Below are 19,014 nucleotides of genomic sequence, written 5' to 3' on the forward strand. Positions count from 1 at the left end.
ACCATCTAAAAAGATAAGGAGATCTAACATTGATCTTTCGTCAATTAAAACTATTTGTCACGTTATGTGACCATATCCGAAGGCCACACAATTCGTTCGTTTAAGGAGCCTATTTGTTCTCAATGCAACATGCGTCATTGTTTACTACTTTTAGCATTTTTAGACCAAAAGATATACATACATACATAATTGTAAAGTCGCGTTTGAGTAGGTACAAAAATAATGTTCACTCAGTTAAAAGTAAGTCTTAATTTTAGTAGGTTGTATATAGCACAATTATATTTAACTAAAAGTTTATGTTTACGTATAAATCAACTCAATTTCACTTAATAAAGTTTCGTTGACGGTCAAGTAGGTAACTCAAATGTTCAGTGCCCATGAAATTATATGGAAGAAAAGTTACTTCCTCAGTTTCGCTGTTCATTCGTAATAATTTCCATTGGAATCATATTTAATTAGTTTCAGTACTGACGTGAGGTAACAAGTGAAGTACATATAATTGGGCGATTGTTCAAGATTCGTCGCGGTTACTGGTTGGTCACTCAGACTGCGCGTCACAGGAACAAAAAGGACATACACATTACTAAACCAGACTCTGTATCTGTGTGCATACTAAACAACGAATCACTTGTATTATTGTAGAATGTAGATTGTCAGTAGTCAGTACTCAGTAGTTCAGTACTCGGTCCTACAAATTACATGCATCAGTCACAGCCCGGCCCTGCTCGACGTTACACGCGTTTCCGCACGATAACTTTTGCTTTCGTGAACGTAAACAATAGTTGGAAACAAAAGTTAAGATATCACTGATACAATAAGTGTTAAACTTCATAACGTCTGTGACATTTTTATTTATATTTTATCAGGTAGTTCCAAGTTAAATAAGTGAGGCGACGCGACGGTCATTTATAACTATCTCTGATTTAGTTCACTGAGTCACGGTTTCTGTGTAAATAAGATTAAAGAAAGTGCTTGGAGTACTATATGTTTTAATTGCAGTCGATACAATGGGAAAAGATTATGGTAAGCAATTTACATTGAATAGCCTTTCACTTTGCCTCTGCGTCAATGGCAAATTTTAAGTTTGAATCTTGAGGAAAAAGAGAATAGGTAACCTACTTCTGTAAATAAAGGTAAGGAATTCTATTATAGCAAAATATAAAACTAGTTATACTATTGTGTAGAAGAGTCGATTGTCTTACCGCCAAGTCATACAGAGCAAACTGTGTGTCTAGTAATTTAATTTCATTGCTAGGTATATGAAATGGGCAATTTCATACAGACCGGATTACGGATGTGGGCAGGATAACAGGATAAAGGTTATTTTTAAAAGATACCGCCACTGTGGCTTATTAGGAACACACAAGGGGTACAATTATTCATAGGTCCTGAACTTAAATGCTTATGAAATTATTAGTGTTTAGGGTTAGAAAATGCTAACTGCCAATCTTACTCAGACTTATGTGTTTGACGGGGATTGACGAATTTAACATACTTTATTTATAATACACAGATCTACCATAATACCATAAGACTGTTAACTAATTCATTTTTTTGTCGCAACTTATTAAGTATTTAAAAAAAAAAAATCGTCATCTGATTATTTTTATTGCTAGAATTATTTAAAAAAATAATAAACTTATTTTTATAATTTACTAATATATCTTACCGGAAGCAACTGATACCGTATTATATCAATTGCCTTATACCGACAATACTGTACCTACTGGGTAATTCTCAACTAATAATAATTAACCAGTAATTAAACTTTAAAAAAACTCTTTATCCTTATACAAAGTATAATTAAATCTTACCTGTGAATTTAGAATGATCCAGTGTCCCTTACAAAGTCACGTAGGTATAACGTAATACGTTGGTAGTACTAAACATCCCTTATAAATTCAGTAATAAAATAACAATGGACTATTTAAAAATCATTTATGATTCTTTATTAGTGACCAAACCTATACAAATTGTTATTTTAATTATTATGTTACGTATTGTCTTTAAAAAAAAAATAAACATTCATAATTTAAAGGCTTCTCTAGGCGTGATGCCGTTGTACCTAAAGGCCGATTTACATTATCTTAAGGCCGATTTACATTATCTTAGTGTTTATCAGAGTGCTTTAGTACAACTTGAAAGGCAAGTTCTTTAGCGTAGCATTTACTAAAGCAAGTAGCGTTTACATGTTTCAACTAAAGTACTATCCTAAAGCACTCTCCTAAACACTAAGATAATGTAAATCGGCCCTAAGACGCACCATGCCAGTAAACACGTGAACGAACGTCAAGTTTTTTTTAATGTGTGATATATCATTCTTAAATTACACAGATACACATATGTATTATATTAATTTTCTATCAAAAGCAATCTCAGACGAAACTAAACCAAAATAGTATTAGGATTAGACTGGTGAAGACTTTATTAACAAACAGTAGTGCGGTTTCTTTGTCGGTAATATTGCAAATTTCAAGAGTTTATTAGCATTCATTAAATACCACTTAGGTCTTAGTTGATGATAAGATAAAACAGTATCATGGGTTTACCTTATTGTGTCATAATTTATTTTTGATCTTTTTGTTGTGCTATAGTTAACATACCTACATATTTATTTCCTTTTTTAAAGTTGTAGTTGGAGTTGCTTTTAGAACTTTAAGCTAGTATATATATGTATATTTAAATTTGTTTGATATCTATAGATGTACGGATTCGATTTTAAAAATACTTTCACTGGTAGATTTAAACACATTCTTTCTACAGAAAATAGGTTTGTAGCATACAATGAATAAGATATTTAATTGTAAATAAAAATCGCAAACACACACTTATAATAAAACAATATCGCAGAAGATTTTTCACACAAACTGCTTACTACGGTTAAAGTATGTCCTTGGAGAACTAGATCGCAACAACACATTATGTAAACAAAACATTAAACTTAGATATGCAATTGCAACTAGCGTACAATTGCAAAACAAAAGTAGCAACGGGTTCGATTACATTATTCAAATTGTAAATAAGTTCTTGTAAGTTTTATATTTATTAAACATCTTTTGTTAAAATGACTTTGTTTGGGTATTAACTCTCATTTCTAATAAACAATGCATCGTTTTAAATACCTAATACAATTTTGACGTGTGTTTTGTTTGTCATTTTATTAGTCTACTGTGGTCTGTGTGTCAAAAGTGTATTCCGATTTGGCTATTAATTATGTATTATTATTAAGCCTTTATTCCTGACACCTAGTATAATATATTAACATTTATTTAAGTTACATAATAAACTTCATCTTATACATCATATGACCCATTTTTGGTAATCAGCGTGTTATGTGACACATACCTAGGCCTCTTCCAGCTGCTTCCATTCTTTTCTGATGTTAGCTCTTCCTGTCTTAGTTGTGCCTCCTATTCTCTTTATATCGTCTACCCATCTCTTGCTCTGTCTTCCTCTTTTCCTTATTCCATCGCGTGGTTGCCATTCTGTAACTATTTTTGTCCATTTCAACCTGCTATCTCTCGTCATGTGCCCGGTCCAGCGCCATTGCAATTGTCTTATTTTCTTTATGTCCTCTACTTTGGTCGTTGATCTTATCTCTTCTGCTCTTTTTCGATGTCTCAGTGTTACACCCCCCATGCTTCTTTCTCAACTTCGTTCTCAAGTTTAGAAGATATTTCTGAGATAATGCCCAAATCTGGCAACCGTATGTGACACATAGTAATATGCATAAGTTGAATACCTTTTTCTTAGCTACCATCGGGTCAGTCTTTTCGTCGTTTGCCCCTATTCTATAAAAAAAATATCTATCTATTAGAATATATTATTTTATTTACAATCAAGTATACAGTATTTACAATTTTCTTAACCTACAAAGTAATAATAAAAAAAACTAGTCCAATCACTAATTTCAAAGTTCAGAAATTGATTCTAAAAATAATGTGTGTAACGTATAGTAACTAAATTCATCTTGAGCTTCACGATTTTTATGATACTGGCATTAGGTCGTCGATCTTATCCTCGAAACTACAATATCGAAAGCCGTCAAGTAATAGAAAATTTTCCGCTTGTAATAAATAATAATTCTTGAAACAAACTTGAAACTTGTATCAGTTTAAAAATAATATTATGTTATAAGTGATTGATTTTACCAAACCAAATGATACAAAAATAAATAAGTTAGTTATTATATTATGCCGCTAATCTTAGTAGCTACTTAAACATCAATTAAAATCTAATACAAGGACCTAAATTTACAAGCATCACGAAATTCACGCTGAATTATAGGACTACGATAAGGACAAACCAGATATTTATTTCCTAGGGGCCTACCATGAACTTTCTTAAAACGATCCAGTTGAGATGCTGATAAGTTTAGGTACCTAAAGTCGATAGCATTTTATCGTACCATGACCGCCTATTTAAGCTGAAACGTATTGGCATCGCAAGACCGATAGTCCATTGAAATGTTACAATTTGAGGGCCAAACTGAACATTTGATAGAGGACTCAATTTTATTTATGGGACGTGTAGGAGGGGGTCAATATAAGCTTAACCCCAAGTTTGTGGGGTTGGCGCCTTTGTCCCCCGGCCGCCATGTTGGAAAAAGGGGTGAAAACACGTTTTTGGCCATATCTCCTAACCTATCCATCGTACATAAAATTTGAAAAGACACATTTTGTAGCAAATCGCTGTCCCTACAAATATGTCTATTTGAGTTTTTATTATAAATACAAAAAGTTATAAGTAAAAAAGTCCAAAAATTTCTTGCTTAATAACTTTTTTCTTTAGATTTTATCAAAAAACTATGTCAGAACAATTTTGTAGAGGATCTCTTTCAGAAGATGACAACATTCACGTATAGACAAAAATATTAAATATACAGCCCCCTACAGTTGTTTACGTAAAACTACCAAGATTCGAAATAAACCCATTTTGTTCGAGCTTAACAAAATGGGTGTGTTTGATTTTGTTTGAGAAGAAGTTTTCAGAGTTCTACGGTGTTCCTCAGAATAGTTTGTTTGTTCCGGCTATCCTACATTATGTCTATGAAAGTAAATGAAGTTGGTTTACGTAGAGACACGGCACAGACGGCTACTAGGACGGTAAAGTTCGACGATTCTAGGCCCTTTTTGTATTTTGTAATTGAAAAGACTACTGATACAATTGTTTTAAGTGGAGTCTATTCGAAGCCAACGGTTTACTAAATTTTATTTTCCATTATTAGTTTTCCTCGATTTACATGAAATAATATTTAAATTTAATGAACGTTAATTGACAACATGAATCTCTTATCAAATAGTTGGTACCTACCGAATTAATGGAATTAAATTGGGAAAAATATGCAAAATTTGTTTTCCGCATGTAAGTACTGATATCAAATTATATAACAAATTTTGATAGGAGCTTTCAATATTTTGGTGTTTACAAAATTTCAGTTTTATAAAAATAGTTTTACAAATTGTTTAACTTTGAATTGAATCAAACTCGCTGAATTGAAAGATTGAAATATATGAATATGTTTATATCCAATTTAACATTGCCTGAAGACATCTTTTTCTATCTTGACGGAGTCATCCCAACTAAATAAATACTGTTATTATAATATTTTGAAATGGCTTATTATTTTTCATTATAAATTTGAAAAATACCTTTAATTTTTTTAAACAACAAAAAGCACAGGAGAATAATACAATTCGTGAACATAATGAGGAAAAATTTAATTATAATAAATATAATAGGTACTACTGGTATGGCATTCTTATTTATTGTAAAATATGATATATTGGGGAATTATGTTTTTGTTAGACATGCCTAAATAATTAATTGAATATTATTGAACAGTTTGTGCAATTATTTGTAGGTACACTGAAATCTTCAACGAATCAAATACGATAATCTATAGCAAATTATAAACTCGATATCTACGAAGTCGGTAGAAGGGCATTGCCGTCTTGTTTCTCATCTCCCTCGATATTTTAATAATTTATGTATAATCACACTCTCTAAACTCAAAATATCCCAAAATATCCGAAATATAAAAATTATTTCCTATAGTAGATACATCTTATTATTTCAACTTTATTAACAAGTTTTAATTCAAATATTGAATTTAAAGGTTCTAAACTATTATTTGGACATTTCGTTACAAAAAAGTTGAACAAAAAGTCACTTTTTTAGAATCGCTTATTCTGTCATAGTTTGAAGGCGCAACTGTCAAATTTCGGTTCAGCCGAGCGGTCATGGTATGAATTTTCATAGAAATTGAACGAACGATATCTTATAACCGCTAAGGTCACGTGAGAACATAAACTGTCTCATTTTTTCGATGTCATGTACGAATTAGCGATGCATCTCAGGCCCCCAGTTCTTCATACGATTTACCTAAAAGAGGTGCTTGTTGATTGAAAGCATTTTTACCCTTGCAGCTTCTGGTCGTTGTTCCTTGTTCTGAAACGATTTATTTCCTATTCGTTTAGAAAAAACAGTTTAATTGTGTTTTTGTGATGTTTTGAAAAAAAATATCAAATCAGTTCTTCATACGTTTTACCTTAAAAGATGATTGCTGATTGAAAGAATATTTATACTTGCAGGTTCTGGTCGTTGTTCCCTACTTTTAAATTACATTATGCCATTAAACTTGTTAATAGGTTTCAATTGTCTTAACAGTAGGCTTAGCGATGCCTAACAAGATTAACTTCATTAAGTGCCTTTGTAGTCTTCTCACATTAACTAAAAAGATTATAGAGCATTTCCGGTAACTAATGTCCTACAAGTCCATAGACACGACACTTCACTCGCATAGACAATATTGTTATAAGTATGATTTATGAACGTCGTCATATCGTGTTACCTACTGTCGGACCTACACTTCTAAGTTATTATATCTATAATTCTATAATATCCAGTTACTGTCAAAGTCATGTTAATTTTTAAATACCAAGATTGTTAGATTCTTTTAGCACTGTAGCTACCTTAAATTCCCCGTCGTTTTTTCCACAAAGGCAGGGTCGATGGTACAATTACAATATTTGTTCAATTGTATAAAAAGTTACAGTCGAACGAAACAATTGAGTGTTCTTATTTCATAAGAACGTTTCTGCTCTAAGCTTGTTAGTTATATTTTTGCAACAAATGTTTGTTTGTTCGCTTCATTTTAACAGCCTTAATTAATCTTATTACTATATCGTTACATAGCAATAATATTAACTCCTTCAATATTATTGCTATTCTCCCTTCGAGGAGGGAAGGAAGGTTTTAAAAACAGCAAACTTTTATACAAACTATGGTGATGTCATACGAAGCTACATTTGTGTGAAACTATAGTGTACGAGATTTAATACAAAATCAAGGTAATGATACAATAAGTCCACCAGTATCGCGTGTGCCGCTCTCGTGCCAACTAACTATTGTGTAGTTTCGTAATATCCTGTATTTATTTTAGTGAAAACCAAATATTCATTAAATCTTATTGTAAACAAGAAGTTGTGTACAAAGAGATTAACACAGTGCTTATTTTCATAATGTTCCACGCCATTGTTTTAAAATTATTTTTTTTAGTAAATTTAAATTGTAATATGTTTGGGTATTTTGCCTTGCAAAGTCTGAATATTTTAAGGATATTAAGTCATTTGGTTTCAGCAAAAAGTTTACAACTTCCTTAACAATAGTTACAAAACTAATATAAGTTCGCAATGAAAGTAAAACCGTAATATCATATGATTTATACATCAGTGATCAGAGTAGATAGTGTTTGTTTTAAGCATTAAAATTTCCAGTGAGTTAAATGATTTCCTACACTTACGTAATATTCCATAGTATCGCTTATTACACAAAGTCTCAGTAGGTACCTAGTTGTTACTATTTGAACTTTGTCATAGAAACTAACATAAAAACACTGTGCTTAAGTTTTTTTTACCATCGACGCTTCAAGGCTTGGAGACCAATTGTCTTTAACTAATTATTTAGTAACTCAAGGAATTATCATTTATCAACCAAGCATGTCGACAATAATATATTGTAATTATTTTTATACTAGAGGTCTGTTCCTTTAGATGCCGATTTTATCTCCATGCTTGTATAGGTTTTGGAGAAATGATGAAATCGATTTGAAGATAAGATAGGAGATATTCAAAACTTTACCCCGAAAATAGAAATTCAAAAAGTCGTAATTTTTTCAATAGAATCAGCCTTGCTGAACTTCAAATGATTGTCGTAAGCTGCTGATAGGGGCTGGTACCCCTGAAAATGCATTACGCTGTTACTCTGCAGTATTACTTATGGCAAAGACAATTAAAGTAAAAGTTACTTTGTCTTTGGTTATTCCTTGAGCAGGGAATATCTTTGAGATTCTCTAAAATAATATAACTCGTAGATACATGGAGATTATTGTAGGATAATATTCAAACAACAAAAAAGATCTTATACAGTCGACTCTCGATAATTTGACACTCGTTAATTTGAATCTCTCGATAATTTGATTGATTTTTTTCCGGTCCCTTGAAAAACTCTCGATAAATTAAATAAAATCAATAGTAATTGGTCCCTTCGGTAATTTGAAGTTGAAAAAGTATTATCTTGCTCGCCAACATGCGATAATTTGAAATCCAGTCTTCCCTACTCTCTATAATTTGAAATCCAGTCTTCCCTACTCCCTATAATTTGAAGCGTTTATCATGCACGTACCTGTCGTTTGTTTACATACATGCACAGACTTGTCAATTGTTGCCGACACAAGTGACGATTACTTTGCAGCTCTCACCACTATCAAAAATTCTTTGGACAATGATAAACTGAAGTCACTCACTCAAAAAAAAGATTACAGACTTCTTTTTGAAATAAAAATTTGTGAATAATTGTTATATGTAATAATTATTGTTAATACATAATAAGAATATAGAAATAATAAGTAACAAATTTTGATCAAATTCTTATTTCCTTCAGTCGCCCCTCCCCCTCGTGCTTATTCAAAACACTTGTTATTTTGAACTCTTGATAATTTGAAATTTATCTATGGTCCCCTGAGTTTCAAATTATCGAGAGTCGACTGTATTTAGATACGACCTGTGCGTGTGGTCTTTGACAAACACGTATTGACTGCAACGTGTAAGTTTCCTACATGATATCACAGTTTAAACACTTTGCTACATTATCCCTTTAGAACTACCAACTCCTACAGAATGTTCCCCCACCAACTTCAAATTCCACTAAATATCGATTAAAAACCTCTAAAGTTTTTGGTGTAATCTCTCGGCTTGAGAGGTAATTTCAAATATACATATTTGCCACAAATACAGATAAATCATTAAAACTAACGCTGCAGAGGTAGCTAAATCATAAATGGAACTACAACATATATATATATCTGCATAAAAAAGTAAGAAAATAATTATTTTCATTTAAATAATAAAATGTAAATCGTATTCTCGGATTAGGCATTAAAAAGTATTATAAAATACATAGTATAAAGTTTCGATCTTGAAGTATTATAGCTCTTTGATATTTCAGTCATAGCCACGTTAAGGAGGGGCCTTAAATTAAAGTACCTCATAAAAACCTGGGGGGTTTTTAACATTCAACATTGAACATGTTGATTCTCCCTAAATTTGGAGGAAAACACCCCGAGTTGGCATGACTGCTTTAGAAGAATTTCTAAAAACACTTTCTTATCTATGTTTCTGAACGTTATCACGTTTAAACGTTCTGCGGTAATTAACAATAAATTCAATGATTGTTTTAATTAAATGTTATTCCTTCGATATTCGCCATTTTTCTTTTAAAAATATCTAAGTCTCTAAAGAACTCATACCATAGGGATTACTCGATTACGACTCAGTTAGTTACTTTTTTACAAATTAATTTCAATAATTTAAATTAAATAACTGTCCCTTATGTATGTATGTTATATACTTATCTCATAAGTACATACTCTGTTGTGTAAGGAATAGGTATATTTAATAGACAATTAAGGTGTAAACAGGAAATCTAGTTGGTTACGTCTACACGAAATTACTAATTTCCTTTTACTACTTACTCCATTAATATATCGTTGAAATAAGATAAGTAACGCAAATGATGTCATCATGATAAGGGCTCAGTCATTGATAGCACATAACATTGTGTACAAGTATATTTCTGACCATAACAAATGTTTTAAAATGTTTTTCGCCTTATAAATTAAAAAATATGGTTTGCTGTGGAGGTTCCTACGTATCACCTAGAGAATCACGTAAGTTAAAATGATATTATACTTCTATAGCTTATGAACAGAAATGTACTAGCAAAACGTATTGCGATTAACGTGTCTTTGCCCAAAACGGTGTTTTAATGATGAGGAGTAGTGTCGTCTCAAAAGAAACCAATTGCAAGTTTATGCCGTAATTAAAAACTTATATAAACTTAATATAAAATTTAAAAAAAAAAACCCTAGGTAAACGCATGTCAACTAAGCCACCAAATCGGTCGGGTTTTATTTACTGTGATGCATTTATAATTATGTTAGACAGAATTCTCATTTGAACACAGCCTGAACTCTTGATTATCGAATACTTTTAACTGAATTGATTTTAATGTTTGTATTATTATTTTTTTGTATTTGTCCTAATAGTTATCTGTGTTATCTTTCAGGAGAACCAATAAGGTATGACCCAAAATTCAACGGCCCCATTCACAATCGCTCCTGTACTGATATATTATGGCTGATTGTATTTGTGGTCTTCCTTGGAGGATGGGGCTACGTTGGATATTACGGTAAGTTGCGGCAAAAATCAAGTTTGTTTAGTACCTACTAATTAGAATTTAAATAATGTTGACCAGCCAAATTAGTATTCATTACCATGTGGTTATATGCTCTATTCTCAACCCTGAGGTCATAATATGTTAGAACCGCTTGTGCGTCAAGGGATTTTATTGCATTTTAAATAAATCGGTATGTCTAGGAACAACAATCTGCGACCACGATTAATTGGAGGGGTAAATGGTAGCTATTCGGCTTTTGTAGGTATACCTACAAAAATAATTTTGCACCTAAAAAACTAGGTTATTTGCTTTGAACCATTTATAAGACGCTTTGAATAGTTTATGTATTAAAACTACTTATAAATTCATTAAAAAATGTTTAACATTCTTGATTAGTTATCCGCGTTTGAATAGAAGAAACATTTTATAAACTTTATTCTAGAAGACGATCATACATCGCACCTAAATTGTATTCCTATTTCAGGTTTGACACGGGGTAGCATTGAAAAAATATTAGCACCAATCGACTCAAAGGGCCGGCGATGTGGGCTAGATTCTGGACTCGAAGAGAAAAAAAATCTTATATTTTTCAACATTGCCAAATGTCTTTCTCCTGGCACTCCAATTACTGGTTGTCCGACTACGCAGGTATTCTAAAAGTTTGTTTAAGCAATATAGTGTAAAAATAAAGTAAAGTCCTAACAGGGTAATCAATTGGACAGAAATTTGATACTTAACAAAATCCCCTTGATATCAATTGAGTAACTCAATTTTACTTTAAAATAACTCGGCGACAAAATAATGATCGAGAATCACGTGCGCATTTATAATGTGCACTACCGCCGGGTAGAGTTTTTTTAATTACCTAAACAAAACTAATATTAAAATAAAAATATTAAAAAATAATCCTTCCAGGTTTGCGTGGAAAATTGTCCGGACAATACAATTATTTTCGAAAAAGAATTGAGTCATACCAGTTTTGAATCGCTAAGATCCAAAATGGTCTGCACCGATGATGTCAATATAAATACAATGACAAGTTCACAGGCACTTCAATATATGAAAGAAGAAAAGTGTGCGCGATTCCTATTAGCCAGTCAACCAGGTATGTATTAATTTTAATTAATATCGAATGCGAGAATCGGACTGGCGAATGAACCACGGACTCTGTTCGCCTGTCTAGTGACATTCGTATTTGGGCACTTGATACTGAAAAGGTGGTGTCAAAGTTCAGTTCAGAACTTTATCTTTTGCCAAAATAAACCGAAAAAGTTTCAATCACTAGTCAATTTACAACTCAATATCTAATCCGAACAAACATATGGCTAAGTAATTGGTATAAATCCAATTACATATTAATAGTGGTTGTACACAGGCATTCCGTGTGTGTGTGATTGTTGTGTGAGAATGTTTTGTTTTAGTGTGTTGTCCTTAATTGACATAAAGAATGGATTTAGTAGAGACAAACAGCGCTAAGCTTATCTTTATGTCTATTGTTGGCCTGCTTTATTATAAGTACAAAAGTTGTGGCGCTTCAGTGTTGTTCCGCTGCATTGGTGACCTTTCAACCCTACAATGTCCAAAGACTAAAGACGGGATCCGAAGTGGAAACGAGGAATGTGTTCGAAACCCAGTCGAGGCCCAGAAATCTTTGCTGAATAGAGCCACAGCACTCGATTCTTACATCGGTTGGATTGCTGCAAGCTGGGTGACGTTTTTCACGAAGGAGAATGAACGAGAGGCGCATATTGTATGTAGTGCTACCTGCACGAAATTCTTCAAATGACACGTGAATGCACTACTAAACGCTTAGCATTTTACTGACTTGTGGCATGGGTCGATATTAATTCTAAAATATGCTTTTGACATTGTAACCATTTTAGTAACACAACTCGTTTAGTTTTCTAAATTTGAATGACGGTGTAAGTTTAAAACCAGCGAAGCAGAAATTTTATTTAAATGTATTTCCATGTAAGCATTGAAGAAACCTTTAAATTATGGTAATGTAAGGTTTTCTAGATGTTCTCACAATTCGTTAGTAGTTAGAACTCCTTACAGAATGAAACCTAAGCGGACTAATTGTTCTACTAACCTTATGATACTTTGCTACAAAATAGTTACTTTCGTGGAGGTGCGGGCATAAAATAACAATATATATTAAAACATTTTCAGCCTTATTATAAAAAGCTTACAGCGTTTGTTACCATAGATACCATTTTATATGGAAAAAACGTAACAAAGAACCATCTTTAGTCCGCATTTCATAAGGCCGTGATGGTGAGAGAGTAAAACGAAAGACGAAATTAATAAATCAATGGCGCTAGAACCTTTTTAGGTCTGGACCTCAGATTTCTGTATCTGTTTCATGGTCATTTGTCAATCTAATAGGCAAGTAGGTGATCAGCCATCTGTGACTGATCACACTGCGTCGACTTTTTGGATCTAAGGCATGCCGGTTTCCTCACAGTGTTCTCCTTCACCGTTCGAGCGAATGTTAAATGCGCACATAGAAATAAAGTCCATTGGTGCACAGCCGGGGGGATCTAACCTCAGGGATGAGAGTCGAACGCTGAAGCTACTAGGCCAACAATACTCTCTGCTATGTTGGACTATACGTGTATACTGTATATATAAATAAACAAGTTTCCATACAAACGGAACGAATAATCTTTTAGTTTTTCATATAGCATTCTCACCCCCGTGTTAATGACACTGTTAATTTAACACTATATAATATAGAAGTAACACATGCTTTTAACTAATGCACTGGTATCTGGCAGTTTTGGGGAGGTGCTTTATTAACGTGACGTCAGTCGTCGTGGACGTGTTAGAAGAAGTTAGCAATGGTACCTTAAATCTTGGCCAAGATGAAATAATTGACCAACTCGCCAATTTGATAAAGTTCGATCAGGTAGATAATTTTATTTTCTATATTACAAAAGTAATTTTTCCCATGAAACAAAACAACTTTTGCATATCAATTTGAAATACCGAAATACGTAATTTTTTTACTAAATCGTTTTTAGATTTTCAAATATAGTTTACTTTTTTAGTAAGCGGGTAATAATGGATATTGCTTAATTTCAGTTTTTAAAAATATGTATTTAAGCGCTCTTTCGCTTTGTAGCGTGTAGCCTGTCCGTAGCACTAGATACTATTTATTTAAATTCTAAATTCCTTGTTATTATTTTGTGCACAAATATATATTAATTGATATTGCTCTATGCGCATATTCTGTCGACCTATATACTACATTTGCATACTTCATCAACGTCATTATTATTAATGCACTGAAATCACTTTACATGAACACATGCATGACATAGAATTTCAATTTGCATGATTTAAAATGATTTTTATACATTTTTATTTAGATGTGCATTAAGAAAACTTAAAAACTATGTCATAATGCACTGAAATTAAGTTTTTATTTCAGCTTACGAGAGCCCGATCTTTTCTGTTTTATCCAGCAGATAGCAAAGCCATCTTTTTGCAAAATTCTTTAAAAACATATTGCTTGGTAGAGTTTATTATTAGGTTGACGTGCATCGGTAAAACATTTACATATTTAATCAATAAACAGCCCTACGATTCTGTAACTCACTTTTCGAACTCACACAGCGGTTTTCACATCGGCGGTCGCTCTCAAATCAGTCGTGAAGCAATCATTTTATGATTTGGCATTCTAAAAAGGTGGTCGAAAAGTGTGTTACAGAATCGCAGGGCTGATCTATACTTTAATATGGCTAAGTTACTTTGTGTATTCTGCACAGCTATCATCACAAATAGTTCAAGACCTGGTCCAGTCTAGATGGTACTTAGCAGGAGCGTTGGTTGCAGTCTTCGTGCTGTGCTTCATATACATTTTACTGCTGCGATGGGTTGTGGCTCCGGTCGTTTGGGTATCAATTGCTGGTCTATTAGCATTGCTCTGTTTCGGTAAGCATATGTTGATGTTACCATATGCAACATCCTTACCGTGGAGCATATTTTCAGTCAATATTCTAAAAAACATAAACTATACATAATTGTATGTAATAAATAAATTCGGTTTGAGTTATTAAATAACAAACCCAATTCTATTATATTATAAAGAGGAAATCTTATTGTTTGCATTGCATAAGCTCCAAACATATAAAAACTTAAAATAAAATATTGAAATTTTTTCTTTCCAGCTATGTATCTCTGTTACAAGAATTTTGAATACTATAAGGCAAATCCAGTGGGTCTATACCAAACCAACAATTTAAAGGGATATGCTCAATCTATATTTTCCAAATACCAAACGTGGCTAGTTATATTAATTGCGTTGGCGGTTATTTTCCTAATCCTACTACTAGTAGTGATATTTCTACGAAATAGGATATCGGTTGCCATTGCCCTTATACGTGAAGGCAGCAAGTGAGTTATTTTTTAACCAATATCTACCAGACGATTTGTATAAAAAAAAATTTGAAGAATGTACGTTTATTTTCTTTGATTTATATCCAATCATGTATCCACACAATATTACAAATATCTTACGTTCAATGGGCTTGTAAGATTTTACGTATTATTAATGCTCAGTCCAGTACTCTTATCATATTGCCTTATCGTATCGTTTAGTTTTACTTTGAAGTATTAGATTTTTATTACATATATTAACTAACCCCGAGTCAACGCCAAGTTTGGTTTGAAAGATCTCTAAAGTTTAATTGCGAATATTTAAATATAACTGATTTCAGGGCAGTAACAGCGATCAAGTCGACAGTATTGTTCCCAGTATTCCCATGGATCTTACAATGTGGTATTATAGCGTACGGAGTGTTGGTGCTGATGCTGCTCCTCTCGATCGGAGAATCATCATTCCAAGTAGTAAACTTACGGAATGATACTACATGTAGCTGTGCCGGCGTTTATACTCAGGTAAACAAAAGAAGGTTTTTAATAGCGTTTCTTTTTGTATAATTAACAAAAAATAAATAAATAATTAATATATTATGAATAAATAAAGATATATTTTTTTAATGAAAATATTAAGGTTTGTTTTTTACATTACAATTAAATCAAACTTTTTTATTACGTTTTCAAACTATTTATATAAAAATGAATCGCAAAATTATGGTGCTAAGCACAAAACTCGAAGACGATTGGACCTATTCATATTCAAGTAACTTCTTTTATTCCTTAAAGTTTGAGGAAGGTTTATTAGAACAAAAATTTGAAAAATAGAAAGAAAAATGAAAAATTTAGTTCTTGGTTTTTATTCCGGAAAAGCTAACAGCCTTCATGGGGTAGCATAGCGAAATGTTCCATAATATATTGCTTGCTAGCTAGCTACTATAAAAGTAGGCTAAATAAAAATCTGATTAAGGCAAAACGAAGTTCACGGTAACAACTAGTTAATAACAAGTTAGTATAAATAGGTTTGAGATTTTAGCGGGAGCGACCAAAATAACTTGATTTCCTTCGCTTTCAGGAAGGGCAATCGTGTAATCCAGCCAAATTCATAAGTGTCTGCCGTGACACTCAATCCGTAGGAGGTTTAATGCCTTGTTCTTTAGCCTCATGTCATTTTACGGGAATCGAAAATCCTAATAGTGTGATTGCGTTGCATTGTAAGTACCTATAGATTTTTTCTTTTATAAAGACATATCATACTATCTCAGTAGCCGAATACAAATGTAGCAGAGCATTTAGCCTCTATTTCTAAACTCTGAGTCGTACGTTTTGACCACGGCTCGAAATTAAATGGATTTAATATGTGTGCAATTAAATTAAATAAATAAGTAATTATATGCCGTGATTTCTGGTTTATGGTAAAAAAATATTATTCATATAATTGTCAGTAATATAAAACGATATTTAATAGGTGTTGTACATACAAAGTGCATATGACTTTTATTTTACTTTCTTTGATTTAATATTTTAATTTCAGTGGTCAATTTGCTTGGTTTCTTCTGGACAATGTTTTTCATTAGTGGTATCACTGATATGATGCTGGCGAGCACATTCTCCACTTGGTACTGGACTTTCAAAAAGAGGGAATTGCCATTCTTTACTCTCACTTCGGGAATATATAGAGTTCTTCGGTGGGTTATTCATATTTCTCCTCGTCTGATACATGCACATTAAGAAAGCATTTCATGTAGTTTAAATAACTTTAGCATTAATTATTAGCAGTTCAAACGCGAGTGGTCAATAATGACCTATTAAGTCTATAAAGACAAAACATTATATCCTCTTATTATTTAAGTGTACCTACCCCAAAACCGTACATTGTTTGTTAATTACGTTTAATACGAAAATTCACATGATTTAAATAGTTTGATTTATCTATTAAAAAGCGTTTTATAAATATATATGCCATGTAAATGATATTACGTGATAATATTTATTTTTAATTTAAAAACTAAATTTATCCTTTCATTTTTCAGCTACCATCTAGGCACGGTTGCTTTTGGGGCTTTGATTATTGCAATTGTTCGAGTAATAAGGGTTATTCTAGAATATATAGACAGTAAACTTAAGAAATTCGATAATCCATTCACTCGATGCATTATGTGTTTCTGCAAATGCTTCTTCTGGTGTTTGGAAAATTTCCTGAAGTTTATAAATAAGAATGCGTATATTATGTGCGCTGTGCACGGAAAGAACTTCTGCAGGAGTGCACACGATGCATTCTCGCTACTCATGAGAAACATTGTTAGAGTTGTTGTTTTGGATAAGGTAAGATTTTAAAAAAAATTTTTGTTTGTTATATAGGAGCAGGCGTGGCCAAAATGTTCCATGGAAAAAATATTGTAACTATTTTCTTGATCAAGTTTCTCAAGCAACACGTTCTATGCTCATCTGTATCGCTGTGTCGAACCCGAAACAAACATAAGACTAGGGATAGTACCCCGATTATACGGATTATGCGTTAGTAAACGACGAATAGTAACATATTGGAAATCTAACTATAACAACTTACCAAACGTATTTTATAACAGGCGTTTAATCATCAAAAACTTTAGCAAGTTATTTTAATCCTCTACAGGTAGCAGATTTCATATTTTTCCTATCAAAACTACTGATCTCAATCGGCGTTGGATTCGCGGTGTATTACCTACTTGAATGGAACTACGTGTACGAAATAACTAATGGCGAAAAACTGCACTACAACTACGTACCAGCCATAATACTGAGTGTAGCCACCTACCTTATTTGTACTATTTTCTTCAATGTATACTCGATGGCTGTGGACACGCTATTTCTTTGCTTTTGTAAGTTTGTATTGTTTACTTATAATATAATAATTTTTCCTAAAAAGGCTTTAAACAAATTCGAGTATTTTTTAGAATTATGAACGCTACTGTCGATATCATATACATACAATTACTGTTACCAAATAATATCACGTCTCTCAATGTTAATACCCTTTTTTAAACCAACGTCAATTGTTATTAACTAAAATACTGAAAATATGTCAAAATTTTACATACTTCAATTGGTATATTGGACTAAAGAATTAACATGTACTTAATTTTACAGTGGAAGATTGTGAGCGGAACGACGGCTCGCCCGAAAAGCCATACTTTATGTCTAAAAATCTATTGAAAATACTTGGCAAGAGAAATAAGAAACTAAACTAAGTCTAAACAACTTTAAATAGTGTTTAAATTCATCTATTATTCAAGAAATTTTAATCCAGTTTTTTAACTACCAAACATCGCGTTGAACCGGTTTTCAGATTGACCCTCTTGTCAATCTGAATGAATCGTCAGGAATCGACGACTAGACGTAGAACGCTGATATTTTGAATATTTACATTTAGAAGTATATCTCTACAGATTGATTTTCTATTGAACCTAAAATGTTATACAAAATTCATCGTAATGAACATAGTAGTAGTATTTAGTTTTAGATTTTTGGACACATCAACCGCAAGTGATGTCTATGTTAATGGATTCAAATGTTATTCCATCCACTATGTAATATCGTGCCAAAGTGTTGAAGCAGCATAGTTGTGATCTACAATAGTTTACCATTAGGTATTTTTATACTAATATTCCACCCAATTTGTACATATTTTAGAGTTTAAATATTTTGTAAGTTCTATTATTTGTTAAATACCAAATATTTACTAAGCAATATTGAAAGTCAAATTATTAATAGCATTTAGACATTTAAAATTTTATAAACATTTTAAAATCTATAAACAATTAGAAGTTTACTTTTTATAGATATTTTGAAATAAAGGTAATAAGAAAATCTAAGTCTTTTTATAACCTCAAAACCAAAGAAATCTAATAAATA

The 19,014-nt window shown here is 32.1% G+C and overlaps 1 protein-coding gene across 4 annotated transcripts; it reads left to right on the forward strand.

Moving 5' to 3' along the window:
• The first annotated feature begins 683 nt into the window (after positions 1–683).
• On the forward strand, positions 684–18,967 carry LOC125055819 (choline transporter-like 2). 4 transcript variants are annotated; one of them, XM_047658440.1, is made up of 14 exons: positions 684–866; positions 928–1,023; positions 10,627–10,749; positions 11,222–11,385; positions 11,653–11,842; positions 12,276–12,487; positions 14,511–14,676; positions 14,913–15,138; positions 15,462–15,642; positions 16,196–16,334; positions 16,655–16,808; positions 17,154–17,445; positions 17,756–17,981; positions 18,250–18,967. In XM_047658440.1, the coding sequence occupies exons 2-14, from the start codon at positions 1,008–1,010 to the stop codon at positions 18,348–18,350; spliced, it is 2,190 nt and encodes a 729-aa protein (XP_047514396.1). In that variant the 5' UTR covers positions 684–866; positions 928–1,007; the 3' UTR covers positions 18,351–18,967. The 4 variants fall into 4 exon arrangements, with proteins under 4 accessions (XP_047514396.1, XP_047514395.1, XP_047514397.1 ...); XM_047658439.1 differs by lacking the exon at positions 684–866 and having other exon boundaries at positions 887–1,023; XM_047658441.1 differs by lacking the exons at positions 684–866; positions 928–1,023; positions 12,276–12,487 and adding exons at positions 9,985–10,228; positions 13,518–13,648.
• The last annotated feature ends 47 nt before the right edge of the window (positions 18,968–19,014 follow it).

Source organism: Pieris napi, chromosome 14 (assembly GCF_905475465.1).
Source record: "Pieris napi chromosome 14, ilPieNapi1.2, whole genome shotgun sequence".
NCBI classification, from domain to species: Eukaryota; Metazoa; Arthropoda; class Insecta; order Lepidoptera; family Pieridae; genus Pieris; species Pieris napi.